Source organism: Pelodiscus sinensis, chromosome 19 (genome assembly GCF_049634645.1).
Source record: "Pelodiscus sinensis isolate JC-2024 chromosome 19, ASM4963464v1, whole genome shotgun sequence".
NCBI classification, from domain to species: Eukaryota; Metazoa; Chordata; order Testudines; family Trionychidae; genus Pelodiscus; species Pelodiscus sinensis.
In genome coordinates this window covers 3,366,695-3,393,008 of record NC_134729.1, presented here as the reverse complement: position 1 = coordinate 3,393,008, position 26,314 = coordinate 3,366,695, and the positions used below count along the sequence as shown (strand labels likewise).

Sequence of the window (26,314 nt, the reverse complement as noted above, 5' to 3'; positions counted from 1 at the left end):
TACAGTAGATTATTTATTTTGTTATTTTGGAATAAAACTTTATTTTATGGCTTAATCTCTTCCCCCTCCCTACTCCCTGGCTGCCAGGTGGGGGTCCGTGGGATGGGGCGGGGGGCGTCACAGAGGGGGCGGGTGCCAGCGAATGGAGGGGAGAGCCCGGGGCAATACAGGGGGGGCAGGGTTAGGCTGCCAGGGGTCAGGAGAGAGGGGTGTGTATGTGTGGGGGGGGGGAAGCTAGCCTGACCAGCTGCCGGCGTGGGAATGAGGGGCTGAGGGGGAGCCCAGGGCTGGCAACAGCTGTGGGGTCAGAAGTGAGGGGCTGGGGGTGCAGGGTCGGAAGTGAGGGGCACCGGCAGCAATGGATGGTGGGTTCATTCACCCAGGGCAACGTGCTAACACCCACGCCCCTCCCCAGGCAGCCTGCCCTCCCCCAGCCTCAGGGCTAGCAACCCCCGACGGGCTCCCTTTCCTAGAACAGCCCCCCCCCCTTGGCAGGACCCCTCCTCCCACTTGAGAGCCCCCACCCGGAAGGACCCCTCCTCCCACTTGAGGTCCCCCCCTGCACAACCCAGAGTGGGGGGGTTACGGGGGGCTGAGGCCCGGGGATGTGCGCGTCTGGGGGGGGGGTGGCGTTTGTACGTGGCTAGCATGAGGCGGTGATGGGAGGGACCCCGACAGCCCCCCCGCCACGCTGCCCCCCCCACGCAGCACCCACCCACCCACCCACAGCTCTGTTCTGAGTCCGGCAGGGGTGGTGGCCCCTGGCCACGCCTCTCCGGGGTGGGCGCCGTTCTCCACGTGTCCAGTAGGGGGCGACCCGTGGCCCGGTCACCAGCTGGAGTTGGCCATGGGGTCGCCGGGGAAGCCGCAGGGCTGGGCCCCTTCCTCCATCTGCGCGTCCTGCAGGAGCCGGTCGATCTCCTCCTCCGAGGGCAGGTCCACGTTGACGCCCACGCTGGCCGGGAGAGAAGAGGAAGGCGCGTTGGGGGGGCAGCCGCGGCCCAGCCCCGTCCCCCGCCCCCTCCCTTCCCCGTGCACTTACCCCCGGTGCAGCAGCGGGGGTGGCAGGAGGGTCTCGCAGGGCAAGAAGAGGCTGGAGAGGGAGCAGGGGGGGATTTCCGGCATCTCCTCGTCATGGGGCTCGGGAGACAGGTCCCCCAAGCCCGGGGGCATCCAGGGAAGCAAATTCCTGCAAGGCACGGAGCAGCCGGTGGGGGGGGGGGGTGCCAGCTTCCAGCTGGGCAGGGACTGGACGGCTCTGGGGTGGGGAATGGGGCTTGGGGCTGCTCCCTATCGGGCCCCAGGGCCGGGACTGGCCGACTTGGGGGCGGGGCCTGGGGCCGGTCCCTATCGGGCCCCAGGGCCGGGACTGGCTGACTTGGGGGGGCGGGGCGGGGCTTGGGGCTGGTCCCTATCGGGCCCCAGGGCCGGGCCTGGCCGACTTGGGGGTCAGGAAATGGGCCCCGGGGCCTTTCCCCTCTCGTGGACTCTGGCTCCGGTCTCCTCCCAGGGTGGGGGACTGTGCCGTGGGGCCGAGCTGGGGGGCAGGCAGTGGCTTGTGCAGGGGTGGGGACCCAGGGGGCCGGTGTCTTACTGTGCCAGCGGCGGGCTGCTGAAGGGGCTGTCGGAGCAGAGGGGCAGCGCTGGGGCCGTGGTGCCCACGGGTACGGGGAGCAACGTCGGGGGGCTGCAGCGAAGACGAGAACCGGGCGGAGGGTGTTAAAGGGCCCTGGGGGGCAGTCGGGCTGCGGGGAAGGCGACCTTAACCCCTTCCTCCCCGGGGGCTGGGCGATGCCGGTGAAACCCAGCCCCCCTCAGCTGGGGGGTGGGAATGGGGCACAGGAGAGCTGCGGCAGACGCCGGTTCCAATCCAGTTCCACCCCGGCCCAGCGCTTACCTGTGGAATGGGTCTGTGGCAGGGATGTTCTCGTGGAACGGGGGCAGGACCATCGGGGTAGGGTACCCGGCAGGGCTGGCGACAAACAGACGCACAGGGCCTTAGGGCCGGGCCCGAGGGTCAGGCCCCCCCTGGCCACAGCCCCCCAGCATTATGGGGATTCTCCGCGGGCCCCACGGCTCTAATCGCCCCGGGACGCAACCCCACACTGGAAAGCAGAGGCTGAACCCCAGCCTGCGGGGCTGGGCACCGCGGGGCGCTGGCCTCTTGCCGGGGCCACGTAGCGAGGGTCTGCCAGGGGCACAAGCCAGCCTGGCTTCACCCCACCCCCAAGGGCACGGGGCAGCAGCCCGACCCACTGGCCCCGCCTCCTGGGGCTGACGGTCGCCCGGGCAGGTACTAAGCGCAAGGGGTCGGAGCGGGTGTCTTACCGCATGTCGGGGGGCAGCATCTGGACCGGGTTGGCCTGCTCGGGGCTGGGGCCCAGGAAGTCGAATATTTGCCCCTGGGCTGGGGGAGGGACGCCCTCAGGAGGCACCTGGGACAGCCGCAGCTGATCCCTGCAGAGACACAGCACCGTGGCAGCGGGGGGGGCGTGGCCTTTCATGTGTCACCCAAAGGCCCTGCACAAGCTCCTCCCCCTTTCCCGAGGCCCCACCCTCTAGCTCCTCTCTGCCCCCACCCCGAACACCTCCCCCAGCTGCCTGGCACGTCCTGTGCCAACGGGCAGAGGGTCACTTAGTAGGCTTGGGGGGGGGGGATCTGCCCCAGGAGTTGTGGGCCCGTCTGCCCAAGCCCCATTCAGGCGGGTGCAGGGCTGGGTCGGGGGGGACTCGTCCGTGGGGGTGTTTCTATTGGTGGTGCACAGTCGCACCTGCCGCGGTGCACAACACAAAATTTATTCTGTACCAGGGTGGAAAAGATTAGATGGGGGTGGGGAACCTTTTTGGGCTGCGGGGAGCGGGGGGGGGGGGGGGCGTTGACCCCCAGAAAAACCAGGCAGGGGCTGGGCCATTGCTGCGTGCTGTCTACCTGACCCCAAGAGCACCAGCCCCCCAGCACGGGGGAGGGGCTGGCTCAGGGGAGGGAGGTTCCCGCCCCCCGACCTACCTTTCGCTCTCCACCGTCATCTTGATGGCAGTGGAGACGTAGCCGCGGCCGTCCTTCCCCATCTGCTCCTCTGCGGGGAGAGGAAGGGGTGAGACACGGCCCCCCCGGCCGACCCCAGGGAAGGGGGGGGTCTGTGCGGGGGCAGGGCCCAGGGGAAGGCGCTGGAGGGCCAGGGACCCCCGGACACTCACTGTTATAATGGCTCCCGAAGGCCTGGTCCTTGGGCTTGTCGGGATACAGGTTGCGGAGCTGGACCAGGTCCCGGATGCGGTCGCCCAGGGAGCGGATGTGGAGGTCCTTGGCGGAGAAGGGCTGGATGTTCTCCACCTGGCCGGAGCCTAAGGGGAGGGGGGCAGAGGGTCAGCCTCAGTGCCTGGGCTCAGATACGACGCCCCCCATGGCTGGGGGGCTCCCCGGGACCTCACCCCAGCAGCTCTATCGCCCCCTGCTGGTGGGGCTGAGCTCGGCCCCCCCTTCTATTGCCCCCTGCTGGCTGGGGCTGAGCACTGCCCCTCACCACCCGTCTATCGCCCCCTGCTGGCTGGGGCTGAGCACTGTCCCTCACCACCCTTCTATTGCCCCCTGCTGGCAGGGGCTGAGCACTGCCCCCCAGCTCTATCGCCCCCTGCTGGCTGGGGCTGAGCACTGCCCCCCCACTCTATCTCCCCCTGCTGGCTGGGGCTGAGCACTGCCCCCCCCACTCTATCTCCCCCTGCTGGCTGGGGCTGAGCACTGTCCCTCACCACCCTTCTATTGCCCTCTGCTGGTTGGGGCTGAGCACTGCCCCCCCCCAGCTCTATCGCCACCTGCTGGCTGGGGCTGAGCACTGCCCCTCCCAGCTCTATCACCCCCTGCTGGCTGGGGCTGAGCACTGCCCCCCCAGCTCTATCGCCCCCTGCTGGCTGGGGCTGAGCACTGCCCCCCCAGCTCTATCACCCCCTGCTGGCTGGGGCTGAGCACTGTCCCTCACCACACTTCTATTGCCCTCTGCTGGCTGGGGCTGAGCACTGCCCCCCCAGCTCTATCGCCCCCTGCTGGCTGGGGCTGAGCACTGCCCCTCCCAGCTCTATCACCCCCTGCTGGCTGGGGCTGAGCACTGCCCCCCCAGCTCTATCGCCCCCTGCTGGCTGGGGCTGAGCACTGCCCCTCCCAGCTCTATCACCCCCTGCTGGCTGGGGCTGAGCATTGCCCCTCACCGCCCGTCTATCGCCCCCTGCTGGCTGGGGCTGAGCACTGCCCCTCACTACCCTTCTATCACCCCCTGCTGGCTAGGGCTGAGCACTGCCCCTCCCCCCAGCTCTATTACCCCCTGCTGGCTGGGGATGAGCACTGCCCCCTCCTACCATCCTTGCCGCGGATGACGTGGGCAATGGTGATGCCCCCGATCTCCGAGTCACTGAAGCGCAGCAGGAAGGTCCCATCAGGCGCCGCGCCCAGCAGCTTGCTGACGTACTGCTTGCTGATGAAGCCGATGATGAGCCTGGGTGGACAGACAGATGGATCAGAGAGCAAGCTGCAGCCACGGCTCCACCCCACCTCCTCTCTCGGGCCTCCCTCCCCTCCCGTTTTACTGAGCAAGGGGCGGGGCTGTGAATCCGGACACCTGGGTTCTTTTGTCCTCAGCTCTGGGAGCGAGGTGGAGTCTAGTGGTTAGAGCGGCGGGGGGAGGAAAAGGGGGGCCCAGAGTCAGGATGCCTGTATTCTTTCCCCACAGCTGAGAAGGGAGTAGAGTTGGGTGCTTAGAGCAGAAGGGACACGGAGCCAGGACTCTTGGACTCTCTTCTTAGCTTGGGGAGGGCAGCGTGGTCTAGTGGTTAAAGCATGGGGGAAGGGCAGGGACCACACCACCTGGGTCCCCAGCATCGGGAAGGAGCGGCGCCTAGTGGTGAGAGCAGCGGGTTGCCAGCCAGGGTTCTCTCCCTGGCTCTACCATTCTTGCACCCCCCCTTCCCCCAATTCAGTCTTTCCCGGGGCGACCCCGAGGCACCCACCTGTCTGACCAGTAGCTTTTGAGGCACCTCTTGGTGAGGTCGAGGACTCCGTCAAACCACTGCCAGAAGGTGAATCCCCGGCCGGGCAGGATCTCCTGTGGGCAGCCGCAGAGAGGGGGTGAGGCCGGGCCCCGAGGGCGCAGCCTGCCCCCGCAGCCCGCCCCGCCCTCCTCACCTTGTTGAACTGGGCCCAGGAGACGCTGCGGTTGTGGAAGTCCTCGGGGCTGGCCGTGCTGGTGTTGAAGATCTTCTGGGCCAGGAAGAAGTAATGCTCCGGCAGCAGCCCCTTGCTGGTCTGCACCTCCGCCATGAACCGCAGGTTGAGGGTCTCGCACATCTTCTCCCACGGCACCCGCTCCGCCACCACGAACGGGACCCGGCCCTGCCCCAGGGCATGGAGGGCAGGTCAGGCCAGGCCCCCAGGCCCGCCCAGCCCCTCGGGCCCCTGGCACCACCCTCCTGCTTCATTTATTAGCCATCCTGGACATGGAGTGGGGGGCAGCCAGGCCAAATGAGGGGTGAACCCAGGAGTCCTGGGCAGACGTCCCGGCTTTAACCACTAGACCCCACTCCCCTCCCGAGACAAGGATCGTAGTCTGGGTCCAAAGCCCTGCCCCCCTCGCTTTAGCTACTAGACACCCCCCCCCCCCAAGCTGGTAATTTAAAGAACCCCTGCCCCTCTCCTCTAACCCCCACCTCCAGGGAAAGAACCCAGGAGTCCCAGCTGCCTGCTCTAACCACTAGCCCCCACTCCCTGGCTCCGTGCTGTGGCCACAGGAGGCGGAAGCAAACCCCTCCCCCCGCCCTCCCGTCCCTGCGGGGCTCACGGGTTCAGAGAAGGCGTTGTCCCACAGCACAGTGGCCTTGGCGTTGTTGTCTTGGTTTCCGTGCACGATGACCACGATAGGCAGGGACAGGGCCTGGAGAGAGGAGGACAGAGCCCATGAGTGGGGGCGGGGCAGGGGGAGCGGTGCCCACCCTCACCGTGGCATCGGGCCTGGGGATGGCCCAGCGGGCGCCCAAATGGGCACCGGGTCAGGCACAGGGACTGCAGAGCTCAGCGGCCGCATCTCCAAGAGCCCCAGGGCTTGGCCCATGACCTTGGAGGGCGGAGCCGAGTTCCAGCCCCGGATGCAAACGGATCCAGGCAGCCTGGCCGGGACACCCCCCCCCCCCCCCAGGGCCCAGGGACAGGGCTGGGAGCCAGGAGCCACCCTGCCTCAGAGCGCCAGCCCCAGACCTGCAGGTGGAAGGTCTGGCTGCCGGAGCCCAAGGTCACGTCGGTGCTGAAGAGCACGGCACATTTCTCCTCCGTCACCGACTCGGAGCCCTTGCGCTCGCAGCGCTTGATCTTCTTCAGCAGCTGCCAGGACAGAGAGAGAGAGTCACAGCCGGGCTGGAGAGACAGGGCCCCAGCATCTTCCCTGGGCGTTACTGCAGCTCCCTGCCCCCAGCCCTGCCGGTGCCCCTCACTCCCGCCCTGCAGCTCCCTGCCCCCCTGCCCTGCTGGTGCCCCTCACTCCCGCCCTGCAGCTCCCTGCCCCCCTGCCCTGCCGGTACCCCTCACTCTCGCCCTGCAGCTCCCTGCCCCCCAGCCCTGCCGGTGCCCCTCACTCCCGCCCTGCAGCTCCCTGCCCCCAGCCCTGCCGGTGCCCCTCACTCCCGCCCTGCAGCTCCCTGCCCTGCCGGTACCCCTCACTCCTGCCCTGCAGCTCCCTGCCCCCCTGCCCTGCTGGTGCCCCTCACTCCCGCCCTGCAGCTCCCTGCCCCCCTGCCCTGCCGGTACCCCTCACTCCCGCCCTGCAGCTCCCTGCCCCCCTGCCCTGCTGGTGCCCCTCACTCCCGCCCTGCAGCTCCCTGCCCCCCAGCCCTGCTGGTGCCCCTCACTCCCGCCCTGCAGCCCCTGCCAGCCCAGCCCTGCCTCCCTGCCCTGCCAGTGCCCCTAATTGCCACCCCCCCGGTCCCTGCCAGCCCAGCTCTGCCCCCCTGCCGGTGCCCCTCACTTCCAACCCAGAGTCCCTGCCCCCCAGCCCTGCCGGTGCCCCTCACTCAGGCCCCGCAGCCCTCCTCTGCTTCTCCCTTCCCCCAAACTGCCCCTGTGTGACGTAGTGGGGGGGCTGTCTGCTTTGTAACCCAGTGTCCCCACCTGGCTGTGTTGCTATGTGCGATTCCCACCGACTCACTCCCCATGTGGATCGGCCCAGGCACCTGGCCTGAGCCGATAACAACCCTGTTCCCCGGGACTGTCCCCAGGCTGGGGGTAGGGCCGGGGAGCTGAGTCTGGGCTAGGCTAAGGAGGATGTTTTAGACCAAGGAAGGGGGTGAAGCCCCTGCCCCAAGGAGCACTGAGGCGCTGCCCTGGCTCCTGTGTCCACACCCAGCTGAGAAGCAATAAACCCTTCGACTCCTGGCCGGCGGAGGGTCACGTCTGGCTGCGGACGGCGGTGCAGGGTCGGGGGCCCCCGACGCGCCGTCACACCCTGTTGGCCCTCGGGCCCCAACCCCGGCTCCCAACTCGGCTCGTTGCCGCCAGCTTTGGGGGGGGCACCCGACTCACCATGTTCTTGAAGGTGGCGGAGGACGCGGCGCTGGCGCTGTTGGTCTCCAGGGCGACTGTGTTGTGCACGATCTCCCCGGTGCTTTCGCTGTGCGGGGAGGGGGAGGGCGGTCAGCGAGGGGCTAACAGACGAGGGGTCGCCCTTTCCCGCTCTGCCGCCCCCGCAGGGCTGTCTCACCTGAGCGGGGTGCCGGAGCCGCCGAGCGCCAGCTCCCGCGCCTGCTTCTCCGTCACCATGTCGGCCTTGACCAGCTGGGGCTTGGTGGAGGCCTGAAGCAGCCGGGGGCCCAGCAGGAAGCGCACGCTGGCCTGGAACTTGGTCTGGGTCTTCAGCACCTGGGGCGGCTGCTTCTCCACCAGGAAGGAGCTGGGGGGAGGGTCACGGGCTTGACCGGGAGCCGGCGGGTCCCTCCACCGAGGCAGGAGCTGAGGGTCCCATCCCAGACTCCTCGGCCCCTCAGGATCAGCCTCCCAACTTCCTCCTCCTCCCGTTCCCCACCGAGCCCCCCCATCTCCCCATTCACCCTCCTGGCTGGGGAGGAGCAAGGTGGGATGGTCAGTGCAGCGGGCTGGGAGCCGGGACTCCTGGGTTCCATTTCTGGCTCTGGGAAGGGAGTGGGGCCTAGAGGTTAGAGCAGGAAGGTTGCTGAGAGCCAGGAGACCTGAGTTCTTCCCCCAGCTCCGGGCAGGTGTGTGTGTGTGTGGGGGGGGGGGGGGGGGGGTCTAGTGGTTAGAATAGGTGGGTTGGGACCCGGGGCACCTGGGTTCTATTTCTGGCTCTGGGACGGGAGTGGGGCCTAGTGGTTCAGGTGGACTGGAGCCAGGGTTCCGGGGTTCTTCCCCCAGCTCTGGGAGGACAGTGGGGGCTGGTGGTTCGAGTGGGGGGCACATTGTCACTATCCCCTTGGAGGAGCCTGGGAAGTGCTTTGCTCCTGTCTCTTCACCTTCACAAAAGGGCCAAGCAGACTCCGGCCCAGAGGGGAGCCCTCAAGTCCAGTCCCCCTCTGCTGCAGCAGCCCCTCTGAGCCCCCCAGGAGCGCTGCTGCCCCCAGCCAGGGCCCTGCCCTGCGGTACCTTTCCACCAGGGCGCTCAGCACTGCGTTGAGTCTCTCCAGGAGCCGGGAGAGCAGGTCGGAGCCCAGCTCCCCGCCAGCCGCTGCCACCAGCTGCTGCAGCTGGAAATAAATGTCCACCAGACTCTCACACCTGCCAAGAAAGCAGCCGGGTGGGGACACGTCTGAGCCGACCAGGGTGCTGGGCCGGGAGCCTGGTCTGTGGTTCCCAGCCCCACGCAGGCAAGACAGCGGTGCAGATCCCACCGCACCCACCAGCAGTCAGAGCGCAGCCAAGGGTTGTCAGTGCTGGGAGGGAGAGGGGAGCCCCCAGAGTCCCTGTGCCCCTCCTGCTCCTGTCCCCAGGCTCACCTCTTTTGGAGTGGCGCCAGGTTCTCCTCAAACACAGCCCCGTTCCCCGCCAGCTGCTGCTGCCGCTTCCAGATGTGCAGCCTGTTCAGCACCTGCACTTTGGCACCTTCCAGCTCCTTCACGGTCCCCAGCAGGAGAGCGGGCAGATCCTGGGGTGAGACAGGATGGGCAGGTTGGCGGGGGTGGGCAGGCCTGTCCTCCCCCTCGCTGCAGCTGAGCCCTGACGAGAGTGCCTCTCTGCGGATATGGGGTCACTTTGCATCCCCCCTCCCTACCATGGCATCTGCACTCACCTGTCAGTCCGCCCCCCGGTCACCCTCCGCCCCAGCCTTCCTTACTCACGTTCCCCTGGAGTTTCCCCTCTGTCTTCAGCGGGGACTCCTGCAGATTTGGCTGCCGACAGGCTGTGGGAAGGGGTGTGACAAAGGCCTGGTTAATACCCATGCGTGTCCACAGAAAAGCAGCTGCTTCTGTACCCCCCCTCCCCCACCCACTCAGGGCGGGTACCGGGGGCCTGGAGCAGGGGAGAGGAGACGGAAGCAGTTCTCCAGCCCAGAGGCAGATCTGGCTGTCGGCTCCGGTCCCTGGCTTGGGTCTCCAGCACCGGCCTGTGATACCCAGCTCAGGGCTGAGCTGGTGAGCTTACTCGGAAGGGCGAGATGAGGGCAGGGAAGATGGGGGGGTTGACTGCAGGGGTAGGCTTGCCAGGTGTCCGGTTTTCGCCCTGACAGTTCGGTATTTTGGCCTTCCATCCGGTAAAAAAAAGAGACGTGTAAAATGTCCAGTATTTCTGTTTTCTTTGGACAGAGAGCTGGCGGCGTCCGCGAGGGTGGGAGGGAGAGAGGAAATTTAAAGGCACGGTGCCTTTTTTTTTTCTTGGCTCAAACAATTTTTCCCTGCCTGTTTGGGATTTTTTTGTGAAGCTATCTGGCATCCCTATGCAGGGGAAAGCCCCCCCCCCCCACCAAGAGATTGAGGCCCTCCACTCTCCAAGCCCCTTGTGTGTTGGGGTGGGGGTGTGATGGGGCACCTGCCCCACACTGGCTCTTTAAGGCTAAAACCCAGCAAACCCAGCAAAGTCTAAGGCTGAAGCTGATATCGCTCATTAGGGCCCAGCGGGGGGCTGGGTTAAGAGCTTTGGGAGGCAGGCGGGACCGGGGTGCCAGGGGAAACTGGGGGCTTCCTGAGATGGAGCAGGGCTGGGGGAAGGCAGGCAGAGCTGGGGCGCCCTGAGGATACTGGGCTGCAGAGAGACAAGTCCCCACTCCCTTGCCAGTGCTGAGTGGCCATGTCAGGCTGCCTCTTGCCCTCAGGCAGGGGCTAGTGAAGATGGGCGGTGGCTCACGGAGGCAAGGCGGGTACAGGGGAACTGGGGGTTCCCTGGGAGGGGAGGACCCCTGAGTGCAGAGACTGATAGCCCCCCCCCCGGAAGGGGTCTGAGAGACACTGCAGCGGGCGCTGCTGGAGGGCAGAGCCTTGAAGAGGTTTGGGAGCGCCGTGGGTCTGGCACGGGAGAACGGGGTGAGAGGGGAGACACCAGGCAGAGGGAGGTGCCCCGTGGGCTGGCGAGAGCTATTCCCAGCACTACCAGCAGGAGGCACCGTGGCGGGGCATGTCTGCCCCACAGCTCCCAGCTTGGGGAGGGGAGGTGCATGGGGGGGAGGGGGACTGCGGGGAGATGGAGTCCGAGGGCCAGGAAAGAGAAGCTGAGGGAGGCTGGGGGAGCCCCCGTCTCCTTGTGTGGCGCTGGAGTGGGCCAGGGGAGCAGGGGCTGGGCTGGGGGCATGTTTGGACCCGGGCAGAGCGAGCTGTGGAGGGAACAAACCCAGCCCGGGGCCAGATGGGGTGGGTGGGGCCTCTTGGGCCATTACCATGGCAACTGCATAATTAGCCTGGTCACTAGGGTGCCTGTCAGGGTCTGGAGTCTAGAACCTGGCTGGGTCCATGTGTAGCCCCCAACTCCACCCCCTTTGCACACCTGCAGCCCCTCCCACCTGTCCCTCCAATCTCCTGTTAATCCTTCTTTAACTCCACCCCATCTGCATGCCCATAACCCCACCCACCTGTCCCTCCAATCCCCTGCCAGCCCTTCTTTAGCTCCGCCCCCTCAGCACATGTGCAGTCCCTCCCACCCATCCTTCAATTACCTTCCTTTAACCCCGCCCCTCTGCACACCTCTAGTCCCACCCACCTGTCCCTCCAATCCCCTGCCAGCCCTTCTTTAGCTCCACCCCCTCTGCACATGTGCAGTCCCTCCCACCCATCCTTCAATAACCTTCCTTTAACCCCACCCCCCTGCACACCTCTGGCCCCTCCCACCTGTCCCTCCAATCCCCTGCCAGCCCTTCTTTAGCTCCACCCCCTCTGCACATGTGCAGTCCCTCCCACCCATCCTTCAATAACCTTCCTTTAACCCCACCCCCCTGCACACCTCTGGCCCCTCCCACCTGTCCCTCCAATCCCCTGCCAGCCCTTCTTTAGCTCCACCCCCTCTGCACATGTGCAGTCCCTCCCACCCATCCTTCAATTACCTTCCTTTAACCCCACCCCCCTGCACACCTCTGGCCCCCCCACCTGTCCCTGCAACCCCCTGCCAGCCCTTCTTTAATTCCATTCCTTTGTACACCTGCAGCCCCTCCCACCTGTCCCTCCAATCCCCTGCCAGCCCCTCCTAGAGCCTCTCACCTCTGATCCCCTCTGCCATCTGCTTCCACCGCTCCTGGAGCGCCTGGATCTCCCCCACGCGGTGCTGCAGCCTCTGCAGGTCCAATCCAAACTTCAGCTCCTCCTGCCGGCGGTGGAAGCTGAGCGGCAAGTGGCGATCCTAGGGAAGCAGCAACGGGGGGTGTTATACATCAGCCCAGGCCCCCCCATCAGGCCCGCTGCGGGGGGAGACCCGGAGCCGCATCTCTTCTCATTCAGATGCCGTGGCGTCATGCACTTCCCTAGGATGGCAGCCCCCCAGCGGGAGGATACAGAACCGCCGGGGAGGGGCTCATTTACCCAGAGGGGGGCAAACCGCCCACACACCGCATGGCCCGAGCCGTGGCAGCGAGACCCACGTAGCACCAGCCGCGAGATCTCTGGGCCAATGTGATCCAAACAGCATCTCTGTAGCTGGGCCCCCACAATCCCCTGGGAAATCCCACGGCACAGAGCCCTACTCCTGCCATCTGACAGCAGACCAGTGGGGCTGACTGCCATACGCACCCCCTGTCTAGGGCCCTAATCCTCCCTGGCCAAACACAGGTCAGCAGATGCTGCTAGCTGCAGCGAGGTGGGGGAAGGCTGTAGGTTGGGACGAAGGACAAAGTGCAATTGCTGGGTAGGAGGGGCTGGAGGCGTGCACGTGGGCGTTTGCACGTGCGCGTGTGTGCACGTGCAGCTCCAGGGAACGCCCCTTCAGGTGAGTCACTGACCTGTTTGAGCAAAGCCGCCCTCTCGCCCTCCAGAATTCCTTTCACGATTCCCACCAACCGCAGCGGGTCCCTCCGAAACGTGTTCTGTAACGGGCACGGAGGGGACGCCGTTAGCATGAATAGCAGGAGAATATCCATGCTCCCCCAGTCTCCAGCCTCCTGTGGCCTCCTCCACACACGTGCAAACTGGTGCAAATCAGCATGTGCTGCCCTGCTTATAGGCGTGAGTGGAGAATTCCGTGGCTGCAGGTTATACCCGCAGCCACGAGCCCACGGATCTTCGCCTCCCCAGTAGCTCACCCTAACAAGGAGGGTAGGAGGGCCACTAGACTAGAACACAGCAAAGACTCAAGGTTTGACCTCTGTCGGTTCAAAGGCAGCTCTCAGATTAAGTGGGGTTGGTTAGGTGTCGGATGAGAAATAGTTTTCCTGTCCCACAAAAGTGTGAGATTTTAGAATTCTCTCCCCCCCCCGCCCCCCACTCAAAAATGGGATGCAAATTCAAACTCTTGGCACATTTTTGCCACCCAATAATCCAGAAAAAGAAAATGGCTTGGCTCAATTGAAAGTGTAGCCAAGAAGGCTAATGGCATATATAATGTATGCTATCATGTGCTTTGTACATTGGACAAACGTCTCAGACACTTCGCCAAAGGACAATGCCCACAAAACAGATATTAGACAGGATCCCAAAGAAAAAACAGTTTCTTGCCATTTCAACCAGAAAGGACACTGTCTCAACGACTTAATTACCTGCATCCTGCTTCAGAAGCCTTTTAAATCTGCACTTGAAAGGGAATCCTCTGAACTGTCATTCATGCTAAAATTCGACACTCTATGCATCGGTCTCAACAAAGATACTAACTATCTTACCCATTACAAAGATAGCTTCCCCAATTATCACTTCTACTACCATTAGCTCACAGACATTTACCTTCCCCCCCCCCCCTGCATCCTCCTCCTGTTCTGAAATGTGATTTGTCCTTTTCATATGTGTTCATTTTTTTAATTGTATCCTTCGGTATATATGGTTGTGACTATTTTCTTCCACTATTTGATCTGAGGAAGTGGGTCTGGCCCACGAAAGCTCATCACCTAATAAACCACTTTGTTAGTCTTTAAAGTGCTACATAGCCCTGTATTTTGTTTCAGCTGCACCAGACTAACACGGCTACATTTCTATCACAATGGCATAGTAGGTTGCATTAAGAGGGGCATTGCCAGTCGATCCAGAGATGTGATTATTCTCTTAACTCGGCTCTGGCGAGGCCACATCTGGAGTATTGGGTCCAGTGCTGGGCCCCCAATTACAGGAAGGATGTGGATGCATTGGAGAGGGTCCAGCGGAAGGCAACCAAAATGATGAGGGGGCTGGAGCATATGACCTATGAGGAGAGGCTGAGGGATTTGGGTTTGTTAAGTCTGCAGAAGAGAAGAGTGAGGGGGGATTAAATAGCAGCCTTCAACTTCCTGAAGGGAGGTTCCAAGAGGCTGGAGAGAGGCTGTTCTCAGTATGTGACAGATGACAGAACAAGGAGCAATGGTCTCAAGTTGTGGTGGTGGATATTAGGAAAAACTGTTTCCCTAGGAGGGTGGTGAAGCACTGGGATGGGTTCCCTAGGGAAGCAGTGGAGTCTCCATCCCTAGAGGTGTTTAAGTCTCGGCTTGACAAAGCCCTGGCAGGGTTGGTTTAATTGGGATTGGTCCTGCCTATGGCAGGGGGCTGGATTTGATGGCCTTCTGAGGTCTCTTTCAGCTCTATGATTCTATGAAAGGTTTTGTTTCAACCGTTTGAAAATGTTTTCTTTCGATTTTCACTTTTTACATCGATACCTTTCTCGGGTTGTACAAAATAGCGAAAAGTCACAACTCCCCCCTAAAAAACTTTGTTATGAAGTGCGAGGGAAAAAAAATCCAAAACCTTGTCTTTTTGGCAAGTTTTCAAAGTGGAAGATTGGGTGAAAGGATCCCCTTTGTCATAAACAGCTGCCGTTCTAAGGTCTTGGTGGTTTTGGCCCAAACAGGATTTCAATTAAAATCCCTCCCATGCTCCAGTGGGTTACAAGAAGCACAAGAAGCTATTCTGATCCTCTGTGAATGTTCCAAACAAGCTAAAAATCAAAACAGAGGAGTTTGGTATGATGGTTCCAAGTTGGGGTACACAGCAGCTGTGATTTTAAGCGACTAGCACCAAAGATTCTGGTGTTAGCATGGAATTACAAAAAGAGTTTAACAGAGAGTGCCAATATTTTTAGTCCTGTAAAGAAAGTTCGGGCATATGTGTTTGGGCAAAGTGCCCGATGGCATAAATTTGTACCAGGAAAAATGATTAAATCAACAGAGACTCAGACACATTGATCTAAGATTTAATCCTTCTTTGTATTTAGTAGAGCAGATCCAAAAAGCATCCACGATTTTTTTTTGCTGGGAAAATTTCCAAAGATTTTATTTTTTTAACTTTCCTGAAGGGGGAAAAAAACAAGATGCCATCTGAGCAATGAAAGAGCAAAAGGTTTTCAGTAAAAAACACGTCCCCACTTTGGGGTTTGAACGCCAACCTCCCTATCCCCTCCCCGCCATTTTAAATCAAAAGTCAATCAAAAATCCCACAACTTTTTACCGAAACATTGACACTCGTTAAAAAGAAAAAGAGGGGTCGCTCAAAATGCAAAAGACATGAAAAATATATTTGCCCTGCCCGAAAAAGTCATTGCGGGTGGAGCGTGGTGGGGGAAGGTTCAAGGGATGCAAAAAATTGCCCCGGGGTTGTAATATTCGATGCTGCAAGGAGGGCCGAGGTGAGCGTGAAATGGTATCTGGGACCAAAATAAACCTAACTCCATATTGGTCCTCCGTGGCCGGGGTCCTCTGGCTCGTACCTGTGCCTGGAGAGAACACCTTTGCTCAGGGGCTCAGGCTGGAAAGTACCTGCCCTGTTTGGATCTGAGCTGAGACCTTGCAGTCTCACCGCATGCAAGACAGGCAGGCCCACCCGACAGCTGTGTGCTAGGGCGGCTGCGCCACACTGGCAGGAAGGGGTTAATGCAAGCGGCGGGGGAGGGGAGAGCCCAAAGGCTTTCAATGGGCCAATCAGGGGTGTAGCTTGCCGGGGCAGGCCTGTATAAAAGGAGCTGCTCAGCAGAGCCTAGGCAGTTGGGCCCTGACCAGGGATGGTGCAGGACCTGGCTCCCAGAGACGCCCCTTTGGGAAAGCAGGCTCGGCGGGGCAAGAAAGGCTGAAAGGCTGTGGCCTTGCCACAAGGGCCAGGAGGGTGTAAAGGGGCCGCAGGGGAAGCGTCCCGGGAACAAGAGCGGTGCAGAGTCCCGCCCGTGGGACGGAAGATTCCCAAGCATCGTGACAGGCTGGGGACCGAACGGCTGAGCAGCAGTTCTGCAGAAAAGGACCTGGGGGATCCGGTGGATGGGAAGCTGGACAGGAGTCAACAGGGCGCCCTTGTAGCCAGGAAGGCTAACGGCATATTGGGGAGCGTTAGGAGGAGCAGTGCCAGCAGATCCAGAGAAATCATTATTCCCCTTTATTCGGCTCTGGCGAGGCCACATCTGGAGTATTGTGTCCAGTTCTGGGCCCCCCACTCTAGAAAGGATGTGGACGCATTGGAGAGGATCCAGCGGAGGGCGACAAAATGATTTGGGGGCTGGAGCACATGACCTACGAGGAGAGGCTGAGGGATTTGGGTTTGTTTAGTCTGCAGAAGCGAAGAGTGAGGGGGATTTGAGAGCAGCCTTCAACTCCCTGAAGGGGGGTTCCAAAGAGGATGGAGAGAGGCTGTTCTCAGGGGGGGCAGGGGGCAGAACGAGGAGCCATGGTCTCAAGTTGCAGTGGGGGAGGTCTAGGTTGGATATTAGGAGAAACTCTTTCCCTAGGCGGGTGGGAAGCGCTGGGCTGGGTTCCCTAGGGAGGGGGTGGAGTCTCCATCCTAGGGGTGTTTAAGTCCCGGCTTGACAAAGCCCTGGCTGGGTGATTGAGTTGGGTTGGTCCTGCCTTGGGCAGGGGGCTGCACTCGATGACTCCTGAGGTCTCTTCCCACCCTGGGATTCTATGACAAGGCAGCCACCAGAGGGTCCCTGGGTCGGGACCCAGAGTCGCAAGCGGGCCTGGGTGCCCTCCCAACCTCTTGCATCCCACTTGGCCACCAAGGCGTGGCTCATGCAGACTGTGGCTGGCTCCTGAGACGGAAGGCCTACCACCAAACCCCCGGCAGGCGGCCGAGAGACACTGGCGCGGGCACGGCCAGAGGGCAGCAGCCTGAAGGGGCGCCGTGGCGCCGTGAGTCCAGAACTGGGGCGTCGGAGTGAGGCCGGGGGCGGAAGGAGGCGCCCTGCGGGCTGAAGAACGAATCCCCCAGAGCAGCCAGCAGGAGGCGCCGCAGAGGCAAGTCCCAAGCTGTCAGCGAACAGGCCTGGGGGGGGGGCGGATGCCCCAAGGGGTTCACCCCGGCACCCAGGCTGAGGACTGTGTTCCCGTGTCCCATTGCTACGTGACATGCTCCTAGCCCTGGCAAGGTGCCCCCCCACCCCTGGGAGTCCCCTGCCCCGCACCCCCGTCCCGGGCCTACCTCCAGGTTATTGATGTGTTGCAGGACCTGACATGGCTGCCTGTTGCCACCCGTCAGGCTGCGGAGCTTCTCCACCATGGCAGAGAGCAGCGCGTTGGCCGCGCTGGTGCAGAACGCGTCGGTGCCCGTGAGGAACTCCCTGGCGGCGGAGGGAAGCGCGGGTGAGAGGAACGGCTGCAAACGGCCCAGACTCCCCCCCCCCACCTCCTCCCACCAGGCCGGGACGGTCTTCAAACTGCTCCCGATGTTCAGGGCCTGTTTGGGGATTTTAGGAGCCGGAGCTGCGGCTTGGTTCCTCCAAGAGGAAAGAACAACAAGTGGGGCAGGGGAGGAGAGCAGTGCGGGAGAGTGAGTGGGGCAGGGGAAGGAGTGGAGGGAGGGGGAGTGGAGGGAGGGGGTGAGGGAGGGAGTGGAGAGGAGGGCGGGGGACGAAGCGGGAGGGGAAGCAGGGCAGCAGTGGAGGGGGGCAGGGGAGGGAGCGGAGGGGAGAGGGTGCAGGGTGGGGGAGGGAGCGGGGTGGGGCAGGAGAGGAGGAGCTGGAGAGGGAGCAGGGCAGGAGTGGGAGGGCAGGGGAGGGTGTGGAGGGGAGAGGGAGCAGGGCGGGGGAGGGAACGGGGCAGGGCGGAAGAGGAGGGGGCTGGAGAGGGAGCAGGGTGGGAATGGGGGGGCAGGGGAGGGAGCAGAGGGGAATGGGAGAGGGAGCAGGGCGGGGGAGGGAGCGGGGTGGGGCAGCAGAGGAGGGGGCTGGAGAGGAGCAGGGCAGGAGTGGGGTGGGCAGGGAAAGGAGAGGATGGGAGAGGGAGAGGGAGCAGGGTGGGGGAGAGAGGGAGGGGAGAGGGAGCGGGCGGGGGCGGGGAAGGGAGCGGGGCGGGATGGGAGAGGAGGGGGCTGGAGAGGGAGCAGGGTGGGAGTAGGGGGGCAGGGGAAAAAGCAGGGGAGGGAGCGGAGGGGAGAGGGTGCAGGGTGGGGGAGGGAGCGGGGGCGGGAGAGGAGGGGGCTGGAGAGGGAGCAGGGCGAGAGTGGAGGGGGGCAGGGAGCGGAGGGGAGAGGGAGCAGGGCGGGAGTGGGGGGGCAGGGAGCGGAGGGGAGAGGAGCAGGGCAGGTGAGGGAGCGGGAGGGGAGGAGGAGCGGGACAGGAGAGGAGGGGGCTGGAGAGGGAGCAGGGCGGGGGTGGGGAGGCAGGGCAGGGAGCGGAGGGGAGGGGAGAGGGAGCAGGGCGGGAGTGGGGGCCAGGCAGGGAGCGGAGGGGAGGGGAGAGGGAGCAGGGCGGGAGTGGGGGGCAGGGCAGGGAGCGGAGGGGAGGGGAGAGGGAGCAGGGTGGGGGTGGGGAGGCAGGGCAGGGAGCGGAGGGGAGGGGAGAGGGAGCAGGGCGGGAGTGGGGGGCAGGGCAGGGAGCGGAGGGGAGGGGAGAGGGAGCAGGGCGGGGAGTGGGGGGCAGGGCAGGGAGCGGAGGGGAGGGGAGAGGGAGCAGGGCGGGGCAGGTTGTGGGTCCTGCCCCTCGGCGGGGCGCCCGGGACAGGTGCTCGGCGCTCACCAGGGCTGGTTTTCCAGCCAGTCGGCCAGGAGCCCGCGCAGGCTGCCTGGGAATTCTCCGTAGAGGCCGCTGACATGCTCCGGAGGCAGGGCAGAGACGAGGCTCCACAGGGACATCTTGCCGCCTACGGGGCTAAAAATAGGCAGGAGAGGACCACGTGAGCCAGCCGCCGTTAACCCCCCAAACCTTCCCTGCAAGCTACCTGGCTTCTCCCTCGGGGACCCCGGAAAGAGCAATGTGGACTAGTGGAGAGAGCCCTGAACTAGGCCTCCGGAAACCTGGGCTCTGGCTCCCACTCAGCTGCTGGTCTTCTGCGGGGCCTTCGCAAGTTGCGGCTCTGCCTCATGCCTCAGTTTCCCCATCCATAAATGGGAGGAGGGGAGCAGTGCCACTGAAGAGAAGAGATCAGCATCATTATCGTCCCACGTGTCAGGGACAAGGGACGGGGAAAGAACAGGTGGCCCGGTGGTTATGCTGCTAGAGCCCGGTTCAATTCCCTGCTCTGTGCGGTGGGGGGTGGGGGGGGGGGGTGGTGGTGATGTGCCTCAGTTTCCCATTTCTACAACAGGGAGAATACACAGCCTCATGGGGCAGGGTTGTTTGTATGGAGATAAATATCTTACAGGCTGGTGCTCGGGAGGGGGCAGAGAAGTACTGAGGACAGGTTTAAAGTCTAGGCAGAGGGAGTTGGAGCATGTGGCCTGAGAGCCGCACACCCCCAGCTTGCCCGTTCAGCAGCAAAGCACGCAGTCTCTGCTTGGCCACCCTTTCCGTCATTTCCAAAGCCTGTTGTGCCCGCCCCACCTCCCTCCCTGGCATCGCCTCTCCCTTCTCCACCTCAGCGTGCACGCCCCCCTCCTCCTGGGGAGCCTGCTGCCCCCTGCCCCCCACCATCTCAGCAACGCTTAACAAACGGCGGGTGGGATTCACTGGCACGGGATGTCCTGGCAAGTGGGAACACACGGACGTTTCTAGACCAAGAGCTGTAATGGGAAGGTCGTAAACTCTCATGCTCCAGGACAAATGCTGCCCCCTAACTCTTAGAGGTCAGGAAGAAACTTCCCCTCCCCCCGTGCCCCATATCTGCTTCCTGGCGGAGACAGACAGATCAAAGATCCGCTCCCGTCTTGCATTCCTTGTGCCACCTTAGTCCTTCCAGAGTCTGGAAACGGGACACGTTCTGCTCCTGGGTCCAGCCGGCAAATCCCGCCAGGACCCACCGTTTGCAAGCGAGAAACATTTCAGGCCAGGTCTTATATAGCCGCCTCCCCCTCCCTGCCCTGGGTTTCCATAGAGCCGCTCCAGTTTGCTCACACGCTGGCCTCCCCGCGTCTTCCCCTGCAGCCCGATCTTTGCACGTCTCTGCTCGGAAAGGAGGCGGAGCGCAGAGACGCTGGCAGGAGCCGGCTCCCTCTGGATCCAAGCTCAGGAGTGAAGCTTGAGCCCTAGAGACGGCTCCAAACAATCCCGGAGGCAAAGTCGGAGGCGAGCCGGCGTTTGCGGAGGCCTCGCGGGCCAGGCCAGGAAACCAGCCCCGGCTGACAACACGCAGCGGCCCCTCGGCGAAAGCAAACCAAAGCCGCCTGCTTGGGGAAGTGGGTTTGCGTGACGGATGGCAAACACCCAAGGCCTTTTTTTTCCTCCCCTTCCACTCGCGTGGCGCAGATGGAAAAGGGTTCTCAGCTGCCAGTGGGCACCACCCACTTTGCCCGCCCGCGGCCGGGGGCGGCAGAATGCGGCGAAGCCACGAAGGGAAGAAACAAACCCAGGCCCCTCACCGGGCCCTCTGAAATCGACAGGGCTCCGTCCTCTCCCCATCCTAAGCCGGCAACAGCTCTGGGGGGCCTGGAATGGGTTAATTTTTGACTGTGGATCCTGGCCCAAATGCAGCATTGCCAGATAACTCCAGTCTCCCCACGCCCATGGGAAGGGAGCCAGCTCACGCTGGTAAACACCCGCGGGGTCACCCCAGCGATCTCCACCCCCTTGCAGAGCACGGCTGAACATGGACCCTGCTGGGGGGAAAATAGGACCCGAGCAGAACCGGCCCCGGCCTGAGTTTGCTGGGAGCCCCAGGTCTCAAAAGCTACAGCCAGGCCTGCGAAGGGAGGCGCTGGCGGGGGTGGGGGGACGACAAAGCCGGCTCCCCGTGGGTGGCCCTTCAGAGCCGGACCGGCTCCGTGAAGCGGGGTGTGAATTCCCCCCCCCCCCCCAACGACTTTCACCCTGGAGACGCTCTGATTCCTCGGCACGTGCGGCCCAACCACGCCCCTTTGCCCCGCCCCCTCAGGCCCCCCCCCCGGGAGACAGAGTCCCCTGGGGTGTGTCGGGGCTGCTCAGCCGGGCCTGCGGATCAAGTCCACCCGGGCAGGTGATAACCACGTTTCGGGGCTGGAGGCCAGGCCAACTCAGAAGTGCCATTACCGGAAAGAGGCGCCGGGCCCCTCACCCGTGGCTTCTGAGCCCCTCCGGAGCTCCTGAAATCCCGCCTCCCGCCTGGCACCCGGGGCCACACAGCAGACCAGGCCTCCCACCAGCAGCAGGCAGGAATCGGCAGCTCCTATCCTGCATCAGCTCCGATCTGGGCAGTTACCCCCCACCCCCGGCTACCCCTCGGTGGCTTTCGGGGCAAATCGGCCGCCCACGGCGCTGTCTGCGTGCCCAGCGTGCTGCTGCCGGTTTCCCAGCTCCGGCGGGGCTGCGGGTGTGTAGACGCGGCGCGGGGCCCGTGCGGCTGGGCTGGGGGTCCGTGCGGCTGGGCTGGGGGTCCGTGCGGCTGGGCTGGGGGTCCGTGCGGCTGGGCTGGGGGTCCGTGCCGACGGTTGCAGTCTTAGCTGGCTGCTACCGGCTCGGCAGGACCCTTTCTGGAGACTGGCAGCTGCCAAGGTGACCCCTTTCCTCTCCCCTGGGCAGCAGGTATTCCCGGACCCTTCAGGGGAAGGAGGGAGGAGGCGAGGCCCCACCGGGGAAGTAGGGAGGCCTCCGTGGGCTTTCTACTTAGTCATAGGCAGTGGGAAGCGGAGGCCGGTCCCAGCACTGGAGGCAACAGCCCAGCTGTTTGCGGTTACTCATGACCTGCTCTGTCATTTCCTGGCAAGAAGAGGCAGGAGCCGACCCGCTCCCCTGCTTCCCCCCCCAACCCCTGTGGGGCAGGAAGGCACCGGCACCGCGAGGAAAGGGTTGTACTGACGGCTGCGCCCCCGCTGGGCCCTTCCCCACCCACCAGCCGCGTGACTCCGAGGGTCCCGTGCGGCCCTGGTTCCCAACCTAGCAGCTTCTCTGCTCGGGACCGGGGCTGAGCCAGGGTCCGCGGCTGAGCCAGGGTCCGCCCACCCCGTGCGGCTTTTGTTCTTGGTGGCGAGAAGCCGGCAGAGATTTCAAACTCGTGGCGGAAGGAATGCCCAAGGGGTAGAGTCCAGGAGATCAGTCCCAGCTCCACCACCTGCCTCCCATGACTCCGCCTCTCACAGCCTCAGTTTCTCTCTCCAAGCCGGCTCAGGTCCCACGCGGCTCAGATTTCAAGGCATACAAGCCATCTGAAAGCTGCCAAGCCAACCCCCCTCTCTCAGGCTGGCAGGTTCCTACCCCCCTTGCCCGGGCGTGTGGCAGACGGGAAGCCACAAGCTACAGTTCGCATGCCAGTGAAAGCTCTGCCGATTCAGAGCGAGAGAGAACGGGGCTTCCCCAGTTGACCCCACCCGTGTCTGACGCTCGGTGGAGCTTGGTCTTTCGCCCACGGGAAGGGCAGGGCGGTTTGCAGCCGTAGAATCACGGGGGACTTTGGGAGCCACAGGGGCCCCCACGCACAGCACAGCCACCGTGGTTTGAACACACACTGGTGAGCCTGCAGAACTCACCGACACATGATTTCATCACGCCGGGCAGGATTTCTCACGACGACCTGACATGACCCTCGTCCGGGGACTAATGGGAACAAGGGCTACGAACTCCCTGCCTAGGGCTGAGGAAGGACAGACGATTGCGTTTCACGAGGCGCCGCAGCAGCGCGAACGTGCAGGGGCGCTTGTGAAAACAAAGGCCCGGAAGCTGCTCCCGATTCTTCCCTGGATTCTCCGTGGCTCCGTGGGGGAGATTCCAAGGAGCAGAAAAGCCCCTTGGGTGTTCTCCTTGCAGCCTCCCCTCCCCTGTTTGCCTGGAAAAGTGGGGGCAGAGTGGGGTGCACAGGCATCAAGTCAGAGCAAAGAGCCTCTCCCCACCAGGCCTCAGGTGACCCTTGGTCTCCCCAAACCTCCCTGCCGGATCCGGCCTGGCCCCTTAGATTGCATCACAACCCAGCATCCAGTCTTTGGCCTGCTCCTCTCCCCCTCACTCCCGGAGCCCTACCCAGCCACATTCCTCTTGCTCCACGCTGCCCCGGCAGAGAATTTCCCATCAGCCACGCCTTGACCGGCCTGAAACTCCCCCCGGACTGCGAGGGACCGGCCTCCCCCGGAGGCGGGCGGGGGCACGGATCTCTCTCTGGGAGGCGCATGAGGAGCGCCGGGAAGGGGATACCCTCAGGGGGACCGTGGGAAAGCGCCGTCCAGCCACTCTCCGGCGCGCCTGCCAGCTGGGGGCTGCCACTTTCGGGGGCGGGGGGCGGGGGCAGGGGGATACCCCATCCCACGGAGATGGAAAAGAGGGCCGGATACGCAGAGACAAACTCGGCTTCCGCCAGGAGCTGCGGCCACTTTTCCTCCCTCTCCACTTTCTCCCGCTCCCCGGCCTTCCTCTTTTTGTAGCTACCCTAAGCCACCGGAGGGGGGGCAGCACGCACTGCGGATTTCCTGTGCACGCCCTCCTCAGGGGCATTCCTGAGTCGCTCGCCTCTGGGCCCCCCCTGCGGGAAGGGAGCTCAGTTCGGGGGGGGGGGCACACAGGGAGGCGGGGGATGGCAGGAAAGCATATGGTCCTCTAGCTCTGAAAGCACACGGCCCTGCTCCCCTCCCCACCCGCTGGGTGAGGGAGGCCTGGTTTTCCCCCTATAGACACCGGCTCGGGACTGGGGTTGTCCCCCACGCTGCAGCAGTCCTGCCCCCCACCGCCCAGCATCCCCCTGCAAGGCCTCTGGAAAGGGGGCTCAGACCTGCACAGCAGCGGGTACCTAGCGCTCGGGGCAGGTGGGGGGGGACAACAGCTAGCCCCCTCCCCTATCGGCCAGAGCCATGCAAGCTGGGGAAGGGCCACAGCCTCCCAAGAGGCCCTACTCCTGACACCTACACTTGTCCCTTCTCTTGGCTTTGCCTGAGCATCCCAAAGGGAGCTCTTTTATAGCCCTGCTCCCTTTCCAGCATGCACTGCAGGCCACACCCATGGGCTCCCTGGACTCCAAGTCCCAGAATCCCTTCTTTCCATGGTCAGGAGTGAGAGAGTGACTTCCCTTAAAGGGCCGGACCCCCCTCCCCCTTTTGGTTTATTTATCCTGCTGCACCCCCTCCCCGGCTGGGAACTCCAGAGAGACTCGTCCAGCTGTACGGCTCCTGGGTGGTCAAGCTTGGGTCCTGGCTCCCTGCCCCACCTCCAGCTGGAGCTGAGGAGAGAGCCACTCCAGGGCTGGAGAGAGAACCCAGGAGTCCTGGCGCCCAGCCCTTGCTCTAACCACTAGTCCCCACTCCCTCTAAACTCAGTGGCATTGCGGCCCCGGGCTGGGGCAACAGCCTTCGAGTCCGGGTAATACTGGTCAACAAAACAGCAACACCAGGGCTTCCTCCCTCGCTCGCTGTCAGGCCTCCGGGCTGCCCAGCTGGCAGGATGCCTGGAAGGAAGCAGCCAACTTCCTCAGCAGGCTGCAGATTTTAAAGGCAGCCGTGGCTCCTGCCTGGGCAGGTAGCCGGGGGGCGGGGAGGGACCCTCATTCCTGGCCAGGCCTCAAGCCCGTTCCTGGGGCACATGGTGGCCCGAGCGAGCCCAGCTGGGAGAGCGGATCCCCTCCCTCCCCCTCCCGCCAGCTGGTCCCTGGGTGCCTAGATGGCCCGGCCCCCAGCCCCATTCCCGGGGGGGGAGGTGGGGCGCGTTTGTCCAGCCTCGCCGTTACCTTGTGGCCAGCCCCGTGCCAAGCTGTAGACGTTGCTGCCAGCGGCCGCGTCTGTTTAATCCATCCTGCCCCAGAGGGGCCGGGGGCTGGCGGGCCGGGCTCAGGGCTTCTCGGCCCCCCGCCCGCTCCCCGTGGGGCGCTCGCCGTGGGGTTTCCGGCTTGGCAGGGCTGGACGGGGCGCCAAGTGACGATTGGTGCGGGAGAGGCTCTCGCAGGCTGACATCAGAGCCTCTGCACTGTAACTGAAAGTAACCCACGGCAGGAAGAGGGAGGAGGCCTGGGGAGGGCGGGTCGCACCCGGGCCGTCTGCGGCGCCTGGCTGCGGCTGGAGCCCTGCGCGCCGCGGCCTCTGGCTCCCCCGGCCCGTGCCCCCCCCCCACGCCCCCGGCAGGGCTGGACCCAGGACTGGCCGGAGCTGGAGGGTGGCCGGGACTCCCCTGCTCCCGCTCCGCCAGCACACGTCTGCTCTGCAGCCCCTGCCGGCCAGGCCCCCAGCCCTGCCGGGGACCCTCGCTCCCACCCTGCAGCCCCTGCCCCCACCCCAGCCTGTGCCCCTCGCTCCCGCCCCGCAGCCCCTGCCCCCACCCCCGGCCAGTGCCCCTCGCTCCCACCCCGCAGCCCCTCCCCCCACCCCGGCCGGTGCCCCTCGCTCCCACCCCGCAGCCCCTCCCCCCACCCCGGCCAGTGCCCCTCGCTCCCGCCCCGCAGCCCCTGCCCCCTCCCCGGCCTGTGCCCCTCGCTCCCGCCCCGCAGCCCCTGCCCCCACCCCGGCCAGTGCCCCTCGCTCCCGTCCCGCAGCCCCTGCCCCCACCCCGGCCTGTGCCCTCGCTCCCACCCCGCAGCCCCTGCCCCCACCCCGGCTGGTGCCCCTCGCTCCCCGCCCTGCAGCCCCTGCCCCCACCCCGGCCGGGGACCCTCGCTCCCGCCCCGCAGCTCCTGCCCCCTCCCCGGCCGGTGCCCCTCGCTCCCGCCCCGCAGCCCCTGCCCCCTCCCCGGCCGGTGCCCCTCGCTCCCGCCCCGCAGCCCCTGCCCCTCCCCGGCCAGTGCCCCTCGCTCCTGCCCCGCAGCCCCTGCCCCCTCCCCCGGCCAGTGCCCCTCGCTCCCGCCCCGCAGCCCCTGCCCCCACCCCGGCCGGGGACCCTCGCTCCCGTCCCGCAGCCCCTGCCCCCACTCCAGCCAGTGCCCCTCGCTCCCGCCCCGCAGCCCCTGCTCCCACCCCGGCCAGTGCCCCTCGCTCCCGCCCCGCAGCCCCTGCCCCCTCCCCGGCCAGTGCCCCTCGCTCCCGCCCCGCAGCCCCTGCTCCCACCCCGGCCAGTGCCCCTCGCTCCCGCCCCGCAGCCCCTGCCCCCACCCCGGCCGGGGACCCTCGCTCCCGCCCCGCAGCCCCTGCCCCCTCCCCGGCCAGTGCCCCTCGCTCCCGCCCCGCAGCCCCTGCTCCCACCCCGGCCAGTGCCCCTCGCTCCCGCCCCGCAGCCCCTGCCCCCACCCCGGCCGGGGACCCTCGCTCCCGCCCCGCAGCCCCTCCTCCCACCCCGGCTGGGGACCCTCGCTCCCGCCCCGCAGCCCCTGCCCCCACTCCAGCCAGTGCCCCTCGCTCCCACCCCGCAGCCCCTCCCCCCACCCCGGCCAGTGCCCCTCGCTCCCACCCCGCAGCCCCTGCCCCCACCCCGGCCGGTGCCCCTCGCTCCCGCCCCGCAGCCCCTCCCCCCACCCCGGCCAGTGCCCCTCGCTCCCGCCCCGCAGCCCCTGCCCCCACCCCGGCCGGTGCCCCT

At 64.8% G+C, this 26,314-nt stretch overlaps 1 protein-coding gene across 8 annotated transcripts; it reads right to left on the bottom strand.

The window, feature by feature from the left end:
* STAT6 (signal transducer and activator of transcription 6) lies at positions 1–24,852 on the bottom strand. Of its 8 annotated transcripts, XM_075901815.1 has the most exons (23): positions 24,543–24,852; positions 22,366–22,661; positions 18,509–18,640; positions 16,975–17,113; positions 12,399–12,482; positions 11,665–11,803; positions 9,322–9,383; positions 8,980–9,128; positions 8,630–8,761; positions 7,734–7,922; positions 7,556–7,643; positions 6,239–6,361; positions 5,826–5,918; positions 5,174–5,380; positions 4,999–5,093; positions 4,351–4,487; positions 3,199–3,345; positions 3,008–3,077; positions 2,329–2,457; positions 1,898–1,972; positions 1,595–1,687; positions 1,043–1,189; positions 1–955 (listed from the first exon to the last, which is right to left on the bottom strand). In XM_075901815.1, the coding sequence occupies exons 2-23, from the start codon at positions 22,371–22,373 to the stop codon at positions 829–831; spliced, it is 2,565 nt and encodes an 854-aa protein (XP_075757930.1). In that variant the 5' UTR covers positions 22,374–22,661; positions 24,543–24,852; the 3' UTR covers positions 1–828. The 8 variants fall into 8 exon arrangements, with proteins under 8 accessions (XP_075757930.1, XP_075757932.1, XP_075757933.1 ...); XM_075901817.1 differs by lacking the exon at positions 22,366–22,661 and having other exon boundaries at positions 24,543–24,851; XM_075901818.1 differs by lacking the exons at positions 22,366–22,661; positions 24,543–24,852 and adding an exon at positions 19,823–20,691.
* Positions 24,853–26,314: the final 1,462 nt, after the last annotated feature.

Excerpts from the sequence above, each read along its gene's own strand:
- STAT6 (XM_075901815.1), bottom strand. Across the intron at positions 2,458-3,007 it reads ATGACGGTGGAGAGCGAAAG|GGATCAGCTGCGGCTGTCCC; the intron begins GTAGGTCGGGGG and ends GTGTCTCTGCAG. Across the intron at positions 956-1,042 it reads CCCCCGCTGCTGCACCGGGG|CGTGGGCGTCAACGTGGACC; the intron begins GTAAGTGCACGG and ends TCTCCCGGCCAG.